Source organism: Primulina eburnea, chromosome 11 (genome assembly GCF_022965805.1).
Source record: "Primulina eburnea isolate SZY01 chromosome 11, ASM2296580v1, whole genome shotgun sequence".
Classification (NCBI taxonomy): domain Eukaryota; kingdom Viridiplantae; phylum Streptophyta; class Magnoliopsida; order Lamiales; family Gesneriaceae; genus Primulina; species Primulina eburnea.
In genome coordinates, this window is record NC_133111.1 from 826,152 (window position 1) to 848,523 (window position 22,372).

General features: G+C 34.4%; 1 protein-coding gene and 1 pseudogene across 2 annotated transcripts; one reads left to right on the forward strand and one right to left on the reverse strand.

Annotated features, from left to right (window-relative positions):
- Positions 1-6,316: 6,316 nt before the first annotated feature.
- Positions 6,317-7,888, reverse strand: LOC140804706 (uncharacterized; annotated as a pseudogene).
- A 6,399-nt stretch (positions 7,889-14,287) lies between these two features.
- On the forward strand, positions 14,288-21,044 carry LOC140804332 (glycosyltransferase BC10-like). 2 transcript variants are annotated; one of them, XR_012112161.1, is made up of 11 exons: positions 14,288-14,509; positions 15,384-15,841; positions 16,319-16,417; positions 17,219-17,319; positions 17,420-17,491; positions 17,958-18,048; positions 18,165-18,245; positions 19,804-19,863; positions 19,968-20,120; positions 20,386-20,424; positions 20,506-20,606. XR_012112161.1 is itself a non-coding variant. In XM_073160275.1 (11 exons), the coding sequence occupies exons 2-11, from the start codon at positions 15,488-15,490 to the stop codon at positions 20,653-20,655; spliced, it is 1,170 nt and encodes a 389-aa protein (XP_073016376.1). In that variant the 5' UTR covers positions 14,289-14,509; positions 15,384-15,487; the 3' UTR covers positions 20,656-21,044. The 2 variants fall into 2 exon arrangements, 1 of the variants encoding a protein (XP_073016376.1); XM_073160275.1 differs by having other exon boundaries at positions 14,289-14,509; positions 19,968-20,090; positions 20,506-21,044.
- Positions 21,045-22,372: the final 1,328 nt, after the last annotated feature.

Consider the following 22,372-nt stretch of genomic DNA (forward strand, 5'->3'; position numbering starts at 1 on the left):
AATTTAAATAAAAACTTTGATTTCTAGTATTTGCATTTTTGGGTTTATTTCATCCTACCTATGTGGGCATTGTCCCATGATAGGATGGATGGTCAAGATTTGTCCATGCATATGTAGGACCCACAATTTTTTTTTGAAATTGTATGTTTGGCAAGATCTTGGTCATCCATCCTCTCATGGGGGCAATGCCCACATGGGTAGGATCTCATTAACCTTTTTGAGTGCCCATACACGGTGTCGATAGAAAGAATTGTATTGGAAGACTGTGGTTTCTACGCATATCAGATTCACGAAAAAAAAGAGATGAAAACTGTTAGGTGGCCATGGATCTGTGCTGCTGTTCTTTCCTCTAATAATGGCGGCCAACCTGCAGAAACTCAACAACAACAAGAAACAATAGAATATAAAGTTTTAGGATGAAACGGGCTCAGACGAACTGATACGGCCTCTCCAATTACACAGTGAACCAAGGCGAAGACCACAAAGGTTTCCCAACGCTCACTGCTCAAAGCTCTCACGGCCAGCGGTTACACACTCACACAGAGAATTCGTCGCCTTGCTGTCAGGAGAACAAGCAAGGGAGAAAGGAACACAACTCAGAGAGAACACTAAAGACACTCAGTCACCGAAGGAAGACGCACACGAAGCAAGTCTCGATCTCTCTTTTCTCAATCGGCTATTCGCTCTCTTGGGGAGAAAGAAACGAAGGCGGCTCTCTCCGAAAGAAAGAAAGGAGCGCCTTATTTAAAAGCCATACAGCCCAGCCTAAATAAGGAAGGAACACTAAGGGTTAAGGTAATGGGCTGGAGAAGGAATTGGGCCCAAACCCAACATTTCTCCACCTTTTGGCCCAACACCGGTTCAACTGGTCAGGAGAGTCACCTACAGCCATCATCATCGCCCCACTTGCAGAAAACACAAAGTTAGTACAAGTACTAATATGTAGCAAACACTAAGTAAGCTACACTACAGAACAAGAACAGAACACATCAATCAGAAGTATCAAAGTTTAAAATTTTGAGACAAGAAATAAATTTTTCAACAGACAAACACTTAGTTCCCATATCAGCAGGATTAAATTGAGAAGGAATTTTTTCAAGATAGACTATGCCTTTAGCAACCACATCACGAATGTAGTGGAATCTAACATCAATATGTTTAGTTCTATCATGAAAAACAGGATTCTTACACAGTTGTATACCAGACTGACTATCAGAAAATACTACAACTTCACCTTCAAGAAAACCAATTTCAGAAATAAGACCTTTCAACCAAATAGCTTCTTTTAAAGCTTCAGTGACAGCAACATACTCAGATTCAGTGGTTGAAAGAGCAACTATGTGTTGTAATTGAGATTTCCAGCTAATACAAGCACCACACAATGTAAACACATAAGAAGTTGTTGATTTTCTATTGTCCCTATCATTTGCATAGTTAGAATCCACATATCCAATCAATTTAACACCAACATCAGATTTTGAAAATTTTAAACCATACCTCACAGAACCATTCAGATATCTCAAAAGCCATTTGACAGCTTGCCAATGGTAAACACCGGGATTAGACATATACCGACTCAAACAACTCACAGAATAAGCAATATCAGGCCTTGTGCTAACCATTAAATACATGACAGAACCTATAACATTTGAATATGGCACATTCTTCATGTTTTTAACATCAAAATCAGTTTTAGGGGATTGCTCTTTACTTAGAACAAAATGACCAGCTAAAGGCACATTGACTGGTTTTGCATTTGACATGGAAAATTTACTCAAAACTTTCTTAACATAAGTATCCTGATTCAACAAAATAACAGAACGTTTTCTATCCCTATAAATGTTCATGCCAAGAATACGTTTAGCATCTCCTAGGAATTTCATATCAAATTTAGCACTCAAGCAGTTTTTGACATGATCAATAGTTTTCAAACAAGAACTAATCAATAGCATATCATCCACATAGATAAGCAAGAAAACAGGAACTTTAGCATTTTGTTTGAAATACAAGCAATGATCATAATTACTTCTAGTAAAATTCATAGAGAGCATGCATTCATCAAACTTTTTGTTCCATTGCCTAGGAGATTGCTTCAATCCATACAAAGATTTCTTTAGCAGACAAACATGATCAGGATACTTAGAATCAACAAAACCATCAGGTTGCCTCATACAAATTTTTTCATCAAGTTCACCATGTAAAAAAGCAGTTTTAACATCTAATTGTTTCAACTCCCAATCAAACTGAGCAACAAGGGCAAGCATAATTCTCACAGTAGTAAACTTTACAACAGGAGCAAATATTTCAGTATAATCTATCCCTTCCTTTTGAGTAAATCCCTTAGCCACTAACCTAGCTTTAAATCTGACAGATTCACATTCATTCTTGACCTTAAATAACCACTTACAGTCCACAACAGAACAATTTTCAGGTCTAGGTACAAGAATCCAAGTGTTGTTAACATGCAGAGAGTTAATTTCTTCATTCATTGCATTTAACCATTGCACAGAATTTTCAGATTTTAAAGCTTCTTCATATGACTTAGGTTCAACATTATCAATCGATTCAAACACACTAAATGCATGAGAAGTCATATGAAAATCATCAAATCGTTGTGGCTGCCTAATATTTCTTTTAGATCTATCCCTAGCCAATTGATAATCATTCAAATCACTAAGATCAGTTTCAGGAATATTTTCAGCAATTTCTTCATGCACATCAGTATCAACTTGATTATCAAAAACAGATTCAGACAGATTTTCAGGTAAAATATTCACATCAGGAACATCCTGCACATTTTCAGAATCATGACTTGGACCAAGTAAATGCTCCACCTTGTTTGGAGCAGTGGCAGGTTCAGGAGTAGGTAAAGGAACAGATAAACAGGGAAATTCAGACTCATTGAAAACAACATCCCTACTGATTAACACTTTAAAACCAGGTTGATCCTTTACCCATAATCTATAACCCTTAACCCCATCAGGATAGCCAAGAAAAACACATTTCACAGATCTAGGTTCAAGTTTGTCATTTTTCTGATGCACAAAAGCAGAACAACCAAAAACTTTCAAATTTGAAAAATTAATTTGTGTACCAGACCACACAGATTCTGGACACTTACCATTCAAAGGCACAGAAGGAGACCTATTTATCAAATAAGCAGCAGTACAAACAGCTTCACCCCAAAACTTTTTTGAAAGACCAGAACTAGCAAGCATGCACCTCACCCTTTCAAGTAAAGTTCTATTCATACGCTCAGCTACACCATTTTGCTGAGGCGTATAAGGGACTGTCCTATGTCTTTGAATACCAGATTCAGCACACAAATTATCAAACAATTGATTACAAAATTCAAGACCATTATCAGTTCTTAGAATTTTAATTTTCTTACCTGTTTGATTTTCAATCAAGTTTTTCCAGTTTTTAAACTTCTCAAACACATCAGATTTGTTTTTCATTAAAAACACCCAAACTTTTCTTGAAAAATCATCAATAACAGATAGAAAATACTGATTTCCACCATGCGTTGGCACACTAGCAGGACCCCACACATCAGCATGCAAATACTCAAGTATTTCAGAAGTGACAGAGTGTTTGGGAATAGGGGAATTTGGAAACTTAACTCTAGACTGTTTACCAAGAACACAAGAATCACAAAATGGCATACAAGACAATTTATCACTACCAAAATAACCATCTTTGTGCAAAATTTCAAGACCTTTAGAACTCATGTGACCTAATCTTTTGTGCCACAAGTCAGTTTTGTCACTTAAGACAACATTCACAGAATTTTGCACACAAGGTTCAGATTCAGCTTGACAAACATACAAGTTTCTCTTTTTGGCAGCTTTGAAAATTACTAAAGACCCTTTCATAATTTTCATAACCCCATTTCCCCACCTACCCTGTAAACCATCATCTTCTAATGCAGCACAAGAAATCAAATTATGACATAAATCAGGAACATGCCTCACATTCTTCAAAGTTAACACATAACCAGAATCAAATTTCAGTGATACATCACCAAGACCAGCAACTTGACACAATTTTTCATTTGCCATAGAAACAGACCCATGCTTCACTTCTTTATAACTAGAAAACAGATTTTTAAATGGGGACATGTGGAAAGTACACGCAGAATCAACCAGCCATTCATTTTCACACAAAGAACTAGAATGCACAGAATTCACCACAGAAACATCACATGCCTCAGTCACCATAAAAATATCACCCAAGTTTTCACTACCAGAAGCCATATTTGCATGGTCATCATGCTGATTTTTAAAGTTTTGATTTTGATTTTGGTTTTGCTTAGGCCTAGAACACTCTTTAATGTAATGACCAGTTTCACCACAATTATAGCATTTTCTATTCTTGGGTCTCGACTTGGATCTTGCCTTACTCTTACCTCTATTTTTAACGAACGCTTGGTTATGGTTGTTTGAAGGTTTTTGATTTTGAAATCTATGTTGAGACCTTCCTCTAACAAACATAACCTCACCAGAATTATTACCACCCTTATTTGTTTTTAAATCTATCTCTTTGCTTTTCAGACCGTTCACAACAGTTTCTAAACTTACCTGATCTCTACCATACTTAATAGCAGATTTAACATCACTGTAAGAATCAGGTATTGCATTTAAAAGAACAATAGGGGTGTAATCATCAATATTCTTATCTTCTGTTTGCTTAATGTCTTGCACTAATTTGGTAAACACATCAAGGTTCTCATCGATGTCCTTGTTTAAATCAAGTTTGAACCGGAAAAATTTCTCAAGCAAAAACAATTTACTAGGCAACGAAGTTTCAGTATAAAGTTCTTCTAATTTTTCCCAGAGTTCCTTAGCCGATTTCAGTTTACCAACTTTCCTTAGCACAGAATCAGACAAGTTCAAAATTATAGACGAATAAGCAAACTCATCCATTTCAGCAATTTTTTCAGGAGTTTCAGCAGCAGAATATGACGAGTCTATCGCTTTGAAAACTCTTTGTTGTACTAAAATACCTTTCATTTTCTGCTGCCATATTGAAAAATCCGTTTTTCCATTAAAAGGTTCAAGATGATATTCAGTCATAGCCATTTTTCAAAAAACACAACAGTTGATCAAAAATAACAAATTTTCACACAGAGAAAATTTAAATCACCAAGATCAAAGCGAACACAGCGGAAGCAACTTTTCGCCACGAAAATGCAAACACAACAAGCACATAAAACCTAGAGTTCTACCAGCAGCAAATCCCAGCACATAAATCCGCGGCAAGCGGTTACGCTACTAAATGCAGTAAAAGAGGTTTCAGCCAATATACCAGAGCGAAACTCTAAGTAAGAGTTTCAAATTCCAACGAACCGACGTGAACAGCGGCGGCAGCAAGGTGGACAGCGGCGGCAGCAAGCAGCAAGCATGCAGGGCGGGCAGCGGGCGGCAGCAACCAATGGCTCTGATACCACTGTTAGGTGGCCATGGATCTGTGCTGCTGTTCTTTCCTCTAATAATGGCGGCCAACCTGCAGAAACTCAACAACAACAAGAAACAATAGAATATAAAGTTTTAGGATGAAACGGGCTCAGACGAACTGATACGGCCTCTCCAATTACACAGTGAACCAAGGCGAAGACCACAAAGGTTTCCCAACGCTCACTGCTCAAAGCTCTCACGGCCAGCGGTTACACACTCACACAGAGAATTCGTCGCCTTGCTGTCAGGAGAACAAGCAAGGGAGAAAGGAACACAACTCAGAGAGAACACTAAAGACACTCAGTCACCGAAGGAAGACGCACACGAAGCAAGTCTCGATCTCTCTTTTCTCAATCGGCTATTCGCTCTCTTGGGGAGAAAGAAACGAAGGCGGCTCTCTCCGAAAGAAAGAAAGGAGCGCCTTATTTAAAAGCCATACAGCCCAGCCTAAATATGGAAGGAACACTAAGGGTTAAGGTAATGGGCTGGAGAAGGAATTGGGCCCAAACCCAACAAAAACTACACGAGGTTAGTTTTCTAGTAAATATTTTTGTTTAAAATTCATCCCTAATTTATATTCATATGCTCGATTATAATTTATGAAATTATGTAATCGTTTTCACTGTGTTTCGATTTGATCGAAAATAAATTTGTATAGCCAGAATTTTTCGAGAGTCTATATAAAAAATCCAACAGTTCCCTACAATTGCCCCTCCAAAATTCTCGAGTCCATTGAGCCACGGTGCTTCATGTATGGTATCCAAAACTTGGGAACATTGAATGCATGTTCTAAACATTGGTGGATCCCCTAAGGACATTTGAGATGAGAATGGTTGTTTTTCCGAATCTTTATCTGCACGAATGCAACACGAGAGCCATCCTGCTAATGCATGAACAAATGATCGTTGAGAAACAACCCACACGTCAAAGCAGGATCGCCAGTTTCTGAGCTCTGTCTCAAGGTTAGCGCAGCTGATTGGTGTAGATTATGCCACTCCGGGTGGTGGCATTATTGTGTATTTCTCTTTTCTTGCAGGTTTTGAAGGCGTTCTAGCAAGTAATATCTTGGTTTCTTCTATTGTTCGTTTTTGTAGTCGATGGCACTCTGCCATGACCTCCCACGTCGTTGCTCACCTGTCAATATTTAGTCAAAAAATACCCTCATTAAAAGCTAAAAGGGCCTTAGCAAGAAACATAGAAAAATAAAGGGTTTTTATAGATTTACCCACGAACTAATTCCGATATCTGAGGCTCCAGCTCCTCATCCCACAAAGTTTCAATTCTTTTTGAGACTGCCTTAACTGAATGTAATGAATTTTCATTTGAGTTTGCAAATATTTTATGGCATCTCTTTTTTTTATCTACAACACAACGGTCTTCTCCTTTCATTTCTTGATTCCTGAGCTGCGTACATTTCTTTTCATAAGCCATCACCGGACACTTGCACCATCTTGTTTTGGTTCAAAAGGAGCATAACACATTGACATACATTACTTGCTTTCGGATTTCTACTATTTTTAGTAATAGAGGAAGTAGTTCTTTGTGTTTTGGGCACGTACTCTGACTTCCTGATAAAGTTTCTTTTCCCAGGCATATAAGCCGTTGAGTGTAGATTGATGACTCTCAGAAAACATACAGGACTCCTCACAGAAGTCGCTACTACTTCCATACCCTTCATCGTATTTTGTTGAAGTATTGTCTAAAAAACTAGGCAGTGATGCCCGAGAAGAAATGGAACTAAATAAAGTAACCGGATTCACCATTTTCAAAGCTGCAACAGAAACTTATACATTAGCAAGCGATTAAGAGCAGTTAAATCATATGGACTTGGTATCAAACGTCATCAAAGGGCATTGTTTTGAGATATAAAACAGAATGGACTTCAATAACCATTACTCAATCACAACACGCTGCTTCATCGTTTCATAACCTTAATATACTTTAGCAATCCGTTATTGTAGTCAAACCTGTGAGATCATTTGCAGATGATGAGTACTTGGCTCTGCTGATTTCCAAAATGGAAGACACCTCCTTAGCTTCATTACACAAAGCCATGAATTGATCTTCAGGATCTTTAATCTTCTGCCATACTTGTTGACCTCCTGTCAACATAAGATGTAAATCCAAGAGTTTCCTCTTTCAATTCACAACCAGCAACCATGTTTTATGTGGTAGTGATACACCGGAAAGAGGGAAGAACTTGGGTCATCCTAGACCTCGGGCAAGAGGACAGATCCAAGAGTAGAAGTTAGTCAGGGCGAGAACCAACTTGGGTAAGGGAGCACTCTTTGGTAGTCCATCCTTGGGTTTGTAACACATGGGAAGCAGATCAGACCGACACGTGCCCAGATGAACCCGGGTTCTTAGCTTTGCCCAGGTAGTGCATTAGGACTTATGAGATTAGGCGTCATGTCCTCGTTATCACACCACGATCATTTGGCCTAGCACCTCAGGACATGTGTCAATTTCGGCTCCATGTATATGGATAACATGCTTTGAAATCATTGACATGACATTCAGTGCGCGTAAGGATGATGTGACTAGACTAGAAGCAGTATGAGCTGTCAGATGTGTCAGTTTCAAGAGGCAGGACATGGGCATACATTTTGCCATGAGTAGTAACCAGACACTAAAAATAAGGTCATCGTTACTTTCTCTCCTATGAGTACATAGGTTTACTAAATCCAGAAGGAGATTAATAATATTTTTACACAAATCATACTCAATATGCATTTTTTATATTGCATTTTTCTTTTGTGAAAGACACTTAACTGACTTGAGCATTGGAGTAGTAACGTTCTTTGTTCTTAAAGCATACAGATTCTTCAACTCAAGAACTACCAGTCCGGTCTCCCACGTTTCCGAGAAGAATTCACCCGACCGGTGAAATCGCCCACTTAGTTCACCCGATTTACTTGGTCATCATCATTGACGTCATATATGGGAAAACAAATCTAAGATTAGCAATGTTCCACGATTTTCATTTGTCAAACCTGAAAACTATTAGTCTAATTAATAATTCCATGACTTAAATGCATGAGAATGGACCAGGTCCCTCATACTAAGATCAGCAAATGTTCTATGATTTTTTATTAGTAATGATAATAATGATTGTTGTATCTAAAATTTTGTATTAAAAAATCATTTGGAATATTACATATGTTTGTTTTGTTTTTTTCAAAGACATACCTAGTATGCTTTTTTTACAAGATAAGGATTTGTCATAATTAGGTCTCAAATCCGATATTTTATCTCAAACTTAAAATTTTGATTACAAGATACACTTTAAATCATTAGCTATATGTCGAATATTTTGAGTTAACAGTGTCGCAAAATAAATATATGATTTTCTGATGTATAAATTATTAATACTACCATATCACTTTCCAATTATTTTTTTTTAAAAAAATACTAAAATATTTCTTTATCTCAACTTTTGAATATTTTTTTTTTGATTATATATATCACTCCTAAAATAAATTTTAAAAAAAAACCATAACATCGAAAATAACAAAAGATTTTTAACATAAAAATATTAAACATATGCACCGTCGTACATGTAATGCATGTTACGAGACATTAATATATATATATATATATATATATATATATATATATATATATATATATATATATATATATATATATATATATATATATATATATATATATATATATTTATTTATTTATAAAATAATTCAAGAGTGAAGGGGCCGAACACGCCGTTTGAAGGAAATGGCTTCCCAAGTCCTCAAGAGCCTCGATTCTTCCTCTAATTATATTCATTTTTTGACCATCCCATTCCACAAGATCTTTATATATATTTTCTAATTGAATACTTGATAATATATTCTATTCCCACTGCTCTAGAATTCATAGAAACTGAAAATATTTTATCTTGCAAAATTATTATTAGCCTGTTCATGCACGTGATCTGTCCTGCTCAAAATACATCAGCTTATTATAATACAATTCTTGATAGTTGTACTTATTAAAGAATGATACATTTAAATCAATTCAAAAAACACACCACACTTATTTACGTTTAAGGGTGTCAAAAAAATATTCGAACTCCAATTTCGGCAGCAAAAAATTATTAAAGCTATAGCCAGTGTGTCCATACTTGGTAAATATCGACTGTTCTCAATATGGAAGGAGAATCTGAATAATTTTGTTGCAATCATGCATGGCCACTCGTTGCGCCATCTTTTGGATAGTTGTTGACCTGACTGAATAATTTAAGGCCACACAGTCATTTTACTTAATCTTCTACATCCTCTTTTCCCCTATATAAACACAAGAAACCATGCTTCAGTTCAATGTGGAATCATTATATAACAAGCTCATGATGCGTTGGTGTTGTGGTCTTGATCTCTTGATGTTTAGCATGAAGAGCTCGAGAGTGATTTGCAGCCAAGGATGACTTGCCGGTTGGTTTCTGAGCAATGCACATTTTGCCTCGGATCAAATTGATTCCGGCAAGTTGTTCTTGGCTACAGTTCGCTCTCCTCTTCTCATGCAAAGCTCGATGGGTATTAATTGTTTACACATGTTGAGTTTTGCTGATATATCAAATTGCCTAATTTCATCTCTTCCCGTGTAAATCATATGTTCACCAACCCCAAGTGTGGAGTACTGTTGGAGTTCGAAAAAGGTGTCTGTGGCTGTGAATGGTTTGGCCTCGTGATCTTTCTTGTGACAATGCTCAGTGCATCGTTACGTTTATTGGCATTTCTTGATAAAATTTGATCGGATATATCGAACAGGTGTGGAGTGGCGAATTTCAAAATGGATCGAGAATGGCAAAACTAAAAAGCTTTGAACTTGAAAATTTAGAATAGTTGCCAAATAAAGCAATTAGGAAAGATTACATTTTTAGGCATTTTGTTTTATGGTTTTGGTCGTTATGTTAAACAAATTTCGGTCTTACACGTATATATTTCGAGTTTTGATAATTTTAATCATTTTTATCAAAACTATTGATGTATCATTATGCAGATAAATCACACTGGTATCATATAATATCATTCATGTCGAAAAAAACTAAAATTATTAAAAACAATAATTATATCGAACTAAAAATAAAACTTAACAATATTGAGGAACAAAAACAATCAAACATACAACCTTCCCAATTAAGTAGATACATGAGTTTTATTCGCGTCTATTTATATAGACTTCGAAAACTTCAGTTTTCCTGATATACATTTAAGTTCTATATATTAAACACTAATAACATTTCTTCTCTAACTAATAAAAGGCATTTAAAGCTATTGAAAGGAATAACATAGTTTGAAATCTATTTTTTGTAAAAAAAATTCTGAAGATTGACGATTTAAGTTGTAGTAAATTTTCAAACTTTTATTTGTTATTTATGACTTTTATTGTTGTAGTTTTTCGCCCAATATATCCGATATAGTAAGGTTTGATTTCTCATAAGCAATAACTTGTGTGAGACGGTCTCGGAAGTCGTATTTTATGAGATTAATCTCTTATTTGGGTCATCCATGAAAAAAATATTACTTTTTAAGCTAAGAAAATTATTTTTTATTGTGAATATCGGTAGGATTAACTCTTCTCACAAAAAAAGATTCGTAAGACCGGACCTACTTTTTGTCATATACTTCTATATTATTTCAGGATGAATTATTTGTAGCAGTTTGAATATTTTTCAATGTAAAACGTGGATATATTTTTTACCATTAGAGGGAAAGCCATCTCCATTGACACGATTTCCAATAAAATGATAAAAACCAATAATCAATTGCCAAAGAAAAAGGTTCAAAAACATATACAGCTTTCAAACCAAAATTTGTCCCCCACAATTACACTAGTTAGGTTTGGAAATCATTCGAATTTTGGCGAGTAAAATTATATTATCTATTTTTATACATCTTCTACCAAAAAAATGTAAAATAAACAAGGATAATATTTATATATATATATATATATATATATATATAAATTTTATGAAAATTTATTGTTTTTTAAAATCAAATTAATTATACTGGTTTCTACCGAGCAATAATAATAAAAGGCTTATTTGTGGCAATTTCGCGCTACAAGTGGCACCATGTTTTTATAAAAAAGATTTGAATTTTTCGGCTTTGTCGTGTTTGGCTTTTTGCCAACACAGGTTGCCTTTGCGCCTTACTCCTCGTGTTCGTTTGAAATTCCATTATTCTTGGCAAAAAAAAGTTCAATATTAGGTTAAATTTGGAAGAAAATTATGTGTTTGCACTCCCTAATCTATAACAAAATGTGTTTGTATTCTCTAATCTTTTCTCAAATGAAATCGATACAAAACATTAAAATTATGATGGCAAAAACTTGTGTGAGACGGTCTCACGGATCTTATTTGTGAGACGGATCTCTTATTTGGGTCACCCATGCAAAAGTATCACTTTTTATGCTAAGAGTATTACTTTTTATTGTGAATATGGATAGGGTTGACCCGTCTCACAGATTATGATCCGTGAGACGGTCTCACATGAGACTCACTCAATTATGATACTAATATATGATATTTGAGTATCAATTGTTTCAGATCTGATATGTTTTGAGTGCCTAAACATGTCAAACAAATATCATCATTAATGATACATTTGTCTTTTTGAATGAAAATTGACATAAAACATTGAAAATATTGTACTGATATATGATATTTGAACACCAACTCTTTCATATTTAATATTAATATATGATATTATATTACCCAAATATTTGAATAAAATGTTGATATTAATATAGTTGTTCAAATTTTATACTCAAAGTCTTATCTTTTATATCATATCTAAAACAATGAGTACTTAAATATCATATATAATACCAAATTTCAATGTTTTGTACTTTTGTATCTATTTTTATCCGAAAAGAAATTATGTCATCAATATCAGTATTTACTATACATGTTTAGGTTTTCAAAAATCATATATTAATATCATATTTGAAACAATTGATACTCAAATATCATATACCAATACTATGTTTTTAATGTTTTGTATTGACATTCATTCATAAATGACATGTGCACCCAAGGAGTTCAAACACATTTTTTCTGACACGGAGACTGAAAGCAAATTTTTGTTTGGTTTTGAGAATTTTGAGCAAGTTACCATCAATTTTACTTCAAATAAATATACAGACTTTATCCTAATGCATCAAAACATACCTGTTATATACATTTTTTTGAAGGTGGCACCATATTATTTTAAAAAAAATTTAAATTGTAACTTTTTGGCTTTGTCTTGCCCCTTTTGCTCTTTACACCCTAGTCGCGTTTCTCTGAAAGTCCATTATTCTCGGCATACAAAAAAATTCCATATTCCGTCAAAAAAATATATACTATATTTAAGTAACACGTATGTGTGCGATACAGATTTTCTTTAAACAATATATTTAAATCCAAGTATTTTATAATGTAATTTTTAATATATATATATATATACGCACAAATTCATAAAACTAATAAAAGCAATCCACTGCACATTCCATTTAAATATATATATTTTTCTCCAGAATAAAATTTGTATCACACAATTTGTGAATCAACGAAAAATAAAGATTTCATAATTTGTATCTGCAATTTTGCAGTGGCATAAGAGAGAAAGTATGAAATACAAAAATATCTTCACCAAAAGTTATTATTATTTTTTTAAAAAAATATATTTATTTTGTTTTCAGTAATATAAAAAATGTTATCTAGAAAATGAAAATTATGTAGTTTGGGCTTGAACCAAGCCCGAAATCCATGAGAATGCATGGGCCTGACAAAAGTCAGATTAACTCCAAATCTTCAATATTAAGTTTTTCACAAACCTGGATTTTGTTCACATAATGTCGATTTCACACATCTTTCGAGTCAAACACAACGCTACCTTATTTCGAATCGCTTCCCAAATTATTACACGAATTTCATATTTTTTTCATTTAAATAGATTTTACCCAAAAAAATAAAAATAAAATCACACTTTACATTTTATTTGCAAAAGATGAATGGTATAAAATAGAAACCTATGATATTAAGGTATAATAACAAAATAGTTTCAACATGTCAACATCTTTAATTTTAAAAAATAATGACATATACTATATATATAAAGGCTGAAGTACTTATTTTAGATTGAGGTATTTGGTGGTCCGACTATGTGACATCGATTAGTTTTTATGAAAATACTTCGTCCATTTAGATTTCAGATGAGCAATATTTTTCATATAACTCGTACCTAAACTATCTAATCAACTTTCAAAATTCAAAAATCAACTTACATCTCTACAAGTTACATATTTAATATTATTCTATTATCGTTATCAAGATAATAATTTAAAAACTATAACAAAATTTTATTAATCAACTCGATCTATTAATGATCATGATAATGATTTTGTACACACATTCACCGGTAATAATAAAATTGGAGCATGTATCTCTCTGAGACAAGTGAACCCTACCGATATTCACAATAAAAAGTAATACTCCTAGCATAAAAAATAATATTTTTTCATAAATAACTCAAATAAGAGATCCGTCTCATAAAATATAACCCATGAAACTGAGGAGATTGTATGTTATCGTGTTTGGACGAAGGCCAAAAACGTTCAAATCTCTCAAGACAGATGTGTTAATTAATACTTTCTCTAATCTAAACATATTTATGATTTAAACATATATTTACAAATAATAATAAAATTGGCGGATTAAATATTATGGTGTTTGGATGAAGACAAAAAACGTTCAAATCTGTCAAGACAAATGTGTTAATATTTCCCCCAACCCAAACACATCTCAACCATTCGAATCCGCTGCATCTCTATTAAATATAAATATTAATCCATATCCACGTAATCTTCATATATTGATTTTATGACTCACACTCCAATTCTGTATCTATACTTTGCAGTTCTACTCTGAAGCTCGAACGCAATTTCACAGTGATTTATTCGGTATATCGAGTTGCCCTAGATCTCGTACGCATAATCTATATAAATATATATATACACAATCGTACGTATACACACAGATCTTATGTGCTCAAGATTTTCGAATCAATCAGGTAATTCGATCTCTAGTTGGTTCCAGAGATGCATGGAGGGATATTCATGTGTTTTTCAGTGATTTTTGCTATTGATTTATTTTGAATTTTTGGTGTACGTTTATCTGTCTGCTCTTATGTTTGTGTTTGGAGGTCAGTATATTTAATGATTGTGATTTGAAGAGGTTTGATGATTGTCGATCAAGGTACAGAGTTAGGTTTGACTTTTTGGTGTTAATGTTTTAATTCGGTGATTTGACTCTTAGGACCATCGATTTCTGGGCCGTTCGTTGGTTGTGACCGTAGATATGCATATTTGAATCCGTCAAACCCCTTTATAAAATACTATCAGTGCAATACTATTTTTTACATCTCACCCTTGACTTTTAAATCATTTCACCCAGGTATAGATTCTCCCCCTTTATTTTAATCTGTTTTGTTTTTTTCATTGTCGTATGAATTCTGATGTAGTGTTCGTGTTCTGGATATCAACTGTCTAAATTGGTTAAATTGGAAATTGACAAAAAAAAAATGTTGGATATTATTGGTAATGTTTATTTTTCAACCTTTGGCGTCTGAGCTTACTTTATATGTTTCTTTATTTATATTAAGTCCTGGGGGAGTTAAAATTTTCCATGTATCTGACTTGCCATCAGCAGTTTCACTTGCAAATTTAAAAACTTAATTGGAATAGTTGCAGGTTTTAATGTTGAACGTAGTGGTCTACTTTGGCCTGCCAAAGTACTTCAGCTTTTATTGTCCTGAGTTTTTATCGTATGTAACATTTATTTATATTTAGTACATCTTGCTTGAGTTTGATGTATTTTTGATTTTCCTGTAATGCTAAGTGAACTCTTCGAATTAGAATGCTCATATGTCTGCTTTGCCATTTCAGAATCATTCTAGATGAAGCACTTCGAAACATCCTTGAAGCATTAAGGATACTGAGGTGCATTTCGGAATTCGAGGCGAAATCAGATTGAGGCGTGGCATCTTGGCATGAAAGACGTGCAAATATTGCATTGGCCCCGCCAACACGGTCATTTAAAGAAGCCAACGTGGATAATCATATTGGTTTCTTTGGTCAGCTTGTTCTTAGTTTGCACATATGTTTATCCATCTCACAGTTCTTCAGCTTGTTATGTTTTCTCATCTAATGGTTGCAAAGCCTTGCAAAGTTGGCTTCCACCTATGGCTGCTAGAGAACTCACTGATGAAGAAATTGCTTCTCGTGTTGTAATTAGAGACATTCTGAATATGGCCTCTAATACATCTGCCAATCCCAAAATCAGCTTCCTGTTTCTGACACCTGGTGCTTTACCTTTTGAAAAGCTATGGGATAAATTTTTCCAGGTACTGTGTGTTTCTTGAGTTAACTTGCTATCATGCTATCATTCAGTGCGTTAGCAAAACTTACAGATTTGACTTCGGCTAAACGGTGGTCTTGGCGTAAATGTCTCAAAGATGTGAAGGAAACTGTGTGTGTTCGATACTCATTTAGAGACTTTCTCTCTTTCGTTTCAAGTAGTCTGTTTAGAATATGTATGTTCTATTTTGGTGTCCGAATTGCTGAACGGATTTGAACTTTTTTGAATTACTGAAACAACATGAAACGCACAATTTTTTTTGGAATAGATTTATTATACTTCTCTCATTTCTGACTCTTAGGAACTGATTGCTAAACACTAAATGTTGACATTAGATTTGGTAAATAGTGGTGGGGTGAATTTTACAAACCTTATATCAGTTTCTTTCCCTGGATTTGAAACGTATTTAATATTTTTTTATTAGGTTTGACCTTCTTTTCTTGTGCTTTGCTTCGTTTGGCAGGGAAATGAACATAGATTCTCTATTTATGTGCACGCATCAAAAGACAAACCTGTGCATTTTAGTCGTTATTTTATCAATCGGGAGATTCGAAGTGATAAGGTTGGTAATGGTACCTCATCCCTTTCTGCATTCTTGTTCAATGTTTTTGGCCTGCGACGGACATTAATTTATATTAAATTTACTCTGTAGCTTTGGTGATGTTGACAATTTATCTTGTTTGATGAAAGCCAAACGTCAGATATAATTTAATAAATAAGTTTTAGTGTGGATTGGAAACATGGAGAGTGGGTAGGCTTTAATTTTTGTGGTTCGGGGGTCTGACACATTTTCTGCTACTGGAACATGTTAGTATTTGAAAACATTTTTGAAAAAAGCTAGTTATTGTGAACCGTGTTTAAAATTTATTTGAAATATTGCACCTACATGCACTTAACACAATCTTATATTCTTAAAATGAGCTACACTAATGTAGTGTCATGCTTGATTTGTATGCAGATCAAATGATTCGTTCATGCACTAGAAAGTATTTATAAACCAGTAATCGTGAACTCTGTCTTAACTTATTTGAAATATTGCACCTATATGCGCTGAACACAATCTTATATGCTTAATGAGCTACACTTACGTGGTTTTCATGTTCAATTCGAATGCGGATCAAATGATTCATTGAAACACAATTCTTGAGATTTTTTCATTTATGGGATTATTTAGTGCTCCAAGCTCGGTTAAGGAAATCTCATTGATTTATCTGATTTACTCATCTGTAGATCCTTAGTTTTTTCACAATAATATTATGTTGTTTCGATTAGCGAGCCATAATGAAATCCATCACATAATTACTACTGAGCACTGCACTTACAATTATTGTTGCCTGAACATTGTATTGATTCACAATTTAAGGTGGTATGGGGGAGAATTTCAATGGTTGATGCTGAAAGGCGGCTTTTAGCAAATGCACTCAAAGATCCAGATAACCAGCGTTTCGTACTTCTGTCAGACAGGTGGTTATAGAATTTACTCTCTTCGAAGTTCTTAATTTTCATTTATTGTGAAACTCTGGTAAGCAGTCAGTTATAAATGAAGCAATTTTATGGAATGCAGCTGTGTGCCACTTTGGGATTTTGATTACGTGTACAACTATCTGATGCACGCAAATACCAGCTTTATAGATTCGTAAGTCAACAATTTCTAAACTCTCCATTATGTCGATTCTTCTCTGCAGCAGCAACTGTTTTGCTTAGTTTCTAGTTTTTAGTTTTAGGAAATATTCAGTAGTGAACTTCTGAATAAATAGGTGGCTTACCATATAGAACGCTAAAAAATTGAAGGCTAAGACCAATTTCAGCAGAATCTGCTGTTCCTATTAACTCTTTTCTCCTCTCTCTCTCTTTTTACAAATAGTAATGTAAGATAAATAAACATTCGAAGAAAAGGTTAGCGCTTTAGTGAAAACGAGTCCTGCTATACACAACCAAGTGAATGCTCCCGAAAATTGGATAATTACAATGGAAACTGAATAAATGATATGCTTTCAAAACTTTACATATATCTCTATGAAGTACACAATTTATATTTTTTTTATCGTCCTTTATTAAATATATTCATTCCGGAGTCTAAGTACCCATCCTGTTTTTTGCAGCTTCGAGGATCCAGGACCACATGGAAATGGCAGGTATTCTAAACACATGTTGCCTGAAGTTGAGAAAAAATACTTTCGGAAGGGAGCCCAGGTGGATGTATATTATTGAAATAGTTCCATAGTTGTCAGATTAACTAAGTGCAGTATGTTCAATTTTAAATATAATTAATTTTTGTTGTAATATGCATCTGGTGTTGTATAATGCAGTGGTTCACGATGAAGCGGCAGCATGCCATCATAACCATGGCTGACAGTCTCTATTATACCAAATTCAGGGATTACTGCAAGGTGATCTAGCTTATGATTTCTTGCTGGTAGTTTTCAACAGTCTTCTCCTTTTCCACAGCTTTGAATTTTTTCCTGGACGTTTTTAGGTATAATGATCCGATTTTATTTAGATGTCAAACAAACCATTACGTTATTAATTAAGTTCTATCATTCACTCTGGAAGATTATCTGGACCCATATGTGTGCTTAACCTCCCTTCTGTTTTGCCTAACCTCTCTTCTGTTTTAAAATTGGAGGTAAGATGACCTCTGATTGTCAAAGACTCAAAGGTAGGATAACAAACTCTTCCAATGGATGTCTCTGTTCCATATTCTAATTGCAAAGTTGATGTAATGACGAATTGATTAATGAGAAAAACCAAGCTGTTTGATTAGTGGAATTTGAATGAAGCTGTTTGATTTGTGGACTTTGCTTCAGTATTTCAGATGTTTGTTCATGATTAGCCAAACTGGTTGTGCAATCTAAATCCGTGGGTTGTGTAAAAGATAGAGGTTAAATCTATTGGATGAGTGAACTCTTGAAAGCATCTTAGGGGTAAGTCCACCCCAATATAGAATAAATGTTAGGTATGCTATGTGACATGAGCAGCCCTCCCTTACTCATTTAGCTCAGGGTTTTAGTTATTATCCTGCAGAAGCAACCCGAAAGATTGAATCAAGTACATCCTTGATGATCACATCCCACTCGGAATCCCCATAAAGCCTTTGTCCTTGATCTGATCGCTACCTTAGCCCCCATAAAGGGGTCTTTTTAGAGCAGTCAAAGAAAGTTCGTTCTTAAAATAAATGGATCCGAATGTTGGGCGGTAAAGCGGATACATGAACAAAATATTAGTCGCGGAGATGAGATGTTAAAGTGGGTGTGCTTCCATACAATAATGGATATGATAAGAAAATAATATCAGTAGAGAAAAACTTGTTAATGTGGATGTGCTTTCATAATGGATATGATAAGAAAATAATATCAATAGAGAAAAACTTGGGGTTGCACCTATTGAAGAAAAATTGAGGGAGACATGCCTGAGATGATGTGGACACTTACGAAGGCGACCAATAGAGACTCCGGTTAGGATATGCGAGACCATGACTAGTACCCATAATAATAGACGAAAATGAGACAAAAAAAGACTTGAATTATAATGATTAAACATGATATTCATTATGGCGTAAGAAGATCCATATAGCCGACCTCACTTAGTAGGATAAAGGCTTGTGTGGTGTTGTGGAAACTCCCATTGAAACATGAGAGCCGTTAACATGAAATTCAAGTAAACAGGCATTTTCAAGAGAAGGGTTAAACAATAGGATAAAGAGTGTGTGGAACTCTTAGCTCCATGATAGGGAATTTTAGCTCCAAAAAAAAAAAAAAAAAAAAAAAAACTGATAGGACCCCAAATGTATATCTCACAAATTATGAATCAAGAACTCACACCATTGAATTGCTGAAATATTTTGATTAGAGTTTACTTCTTTATTTCTTGACTAATTTTATATGGAAATTGAGGTTGCTATGTCATAATACTGAACCACCATGCCTTTGGTAACCTTTCATTGAACAGCCAGGAATTGATGGGCTCAACTGCTATTCTGATGAACACTATTTGCCCACCTTTTTCTATGTGAGTGTGCCGCTTTGCACCTTAATTTTTTTGTTTTTTTAAGATGCTTCCTCTGTCCTTTTGACCCTGCTAATTAAAACTGAATTTTTTCCTCGTCTTGTCAGATGTTCGATCCTGCTGGAGTTTCTAATTGGTCGGTAACACATGTCGATTGGTCTGAAATGAAGTGGCATCCGAAATCCTACCGAGCTCAGGACATCACCTATGAGCTGATTCGGAATATTACTGTATGACCACTCCTTTGAACTTTGACATCAGTATTGTTCAACTCTTTCATCTATCTTCACATTCAGCTTTTGTACTCCCTAATCCAAGTTTTCTCGGGCATACTTCCAGACTGTTTGTGGTGATCCTAGTGTTCCAGCATCGATTTTGTTAATAGTGACCTTTTTTTCATTAATCATATGCAAAATATTAGCGCTTTTTGGTTAAATCTTGCTTTGTGTCCTTCAAATCTGCATATATACCGAGCTGCATAGTGACTATTGTAACTACTTTTGACTTTGAGCTGTATTTTCGCAGTCTATTGTAGACAGTGTACATGCCACCAGTGACAAAAGGGTTGGTTATCTTTCTTCTATTATAATTTAAAGTCCGCTACTACATCGCATTCCTGTTGACATATTTCCTTTTGACACGCAGAGAGAAATCCAGATCAGTCCTTGCATGTGGAATGGAAAACAACGACCATGTTATTTATTTGCCCGGAAATTTTTACCAGAAACTCTAGACAATTTAATGAAACTCATCCCGATTACACATACACCTGAGATGGTGAAACCTCAGCATTAATCCTCAGGCCGATGCGAGTTGCCTAGTTGTTTAAAGCAAAGATGGATTCGAGTTGGGATGACGACAGCCTGGAACGAAGACGAGATGCAAAAGAAGAATGGCCAGCATTTGCTTCTTCTTTTGGGATGACCCTTTCTTACTCCAGGAACGGACTTTGGGGACTCTTCCTGGCTATATAAAGGCTAAGATTTGGCAGATTTTGATTGTACTTTCCATTTTCTTGTTTGATTAAAATTTGGTTCGTACTTGTTTTCTTCGTTGTATTATTCCCAGTTTCTAGGCTGTATGATATATGATATGACGAAGGCATTAAACTTTACTCTGGGGTGCTGTAAATATATCGAGGGCTTAAACTTCATCTGTGAGAAAACCGATTGTTTTTGTCTTTACTTGCTCTCGACTTTGGGTTTGGATGTAAATGTGAAACAACTCTCATTTCCTTTCATTCATTACTCACCAGTTTTCCAACACTCATATGCATCAGATAAAAAGTGGAAAGTAGCAGGGGCTAGAAAAATGTTGTGAGGAAGTGGATTGAAGAAAGAGGCTGCCTATAGCATCGTTGAAGTCAAGGGTTCATTTGAGAAGTTTGTAATTGGAGAATTTTCTCCTCCAGGAATGGATGAACTACTGAACTTACTAAGGACATTGAGTCGGCGGGAGGATGAAGAATTGATGTGTCTCAGTTGCAGCCAACTCTCAAGCTTATATTTCGTCCCCATGATAGCTGGCAATGAATCCAGTGTATGGTCAGAGAGGCCGAGCAATGTCCTCAGCAAGATGAAGTCAAATTTTATGCATAAATTTATGACAATAAGCGAAAGTTCTCCAATTTTTTTAAAATTTTACGTCGAAAAGGGAATTTAAACACGTGATTGGCCCAAATTTTGAGAAGTTTAAACATTACATTTAAAACCGGGTGAAAAAAATGCGATATTCTATGATTCTTGTCAAAATTCACTTGTGCAATATTTTTCCCTGTCTTATTCATTTGATCTATTTTTTTTTTAATCTTATCCATCTGATCCTGCTAATTGCATTATATGCATTTCCGACATAATTTTTGTTGTCGTTTTCGTGTTGGTCAATTTCAATCGCAACAAAAAATGTATTCTTATTAATGAATACAAATTAAGGTGGCCTCATTAAATGCGAGATTGTGACCATCATGGTGTCAAATTATAAAACTAAGTGGTGGGACCATTTTAATTAAAGATGTGAAGGAATTAAAGTTTGGTAAAATTATTATTTTTATTTATATAATTGCTCACCCCCTTCTGTATTATTGACTCGAATATTTTATATATATATATATATATATATATATATATATATATATATATATATATATATTAAATTTTTGGAGTGTAAAATGTAAATAGGATGATATGTGGATATCATATTCGATTTGCTTGATGACCATGTTTAACATTATCTGATATGATCAATGACTCTATATTGATTAATATAGAATACTTTGGTAAATAATCAATTTTTAACATTGGATAGAACTTATAACAAACAAAAAAATTATATATTTACATACTATATTTGAATATAATAATACAAATTATAGATTGTAAAGCCCTATTCAACCTTTATTTATTATTTATCATACTATTTTATAATATACTATATATACTAAAACTATGAATGGTGAGAAACCTACAATAACTAAGTATGGTCTTATGATATAATTTTTAAAATACCAAAAATC

What these genes read in the sequence shown, in the direction of transcription:
- LOC140804332 (XM_073160275.1), top strand. Translation starts at nt 15,488, where the DNA reads ATGAAAGACGTGCAAATATTGCATTGGCCCCGCCAACACGGTCATTTA. An exon ending in ACTTTCGGAAGGGAGCCCAG is followed by an intron (nt 18,049 to 18,164) that starts GTGGATGTATAT and finishes TGTATAATGCAG; the next exon opens with TGGTTCACGATGAAGCGGCA. An exon ending in AGCTGATTCGGAATATTACT is followed by an intron (nt 20,091 to 20,385) that starts GTATGACCACTC and finishes GTATTTTCGCAG; the next exon opens with TCTATTGTAGACAGTGTACA.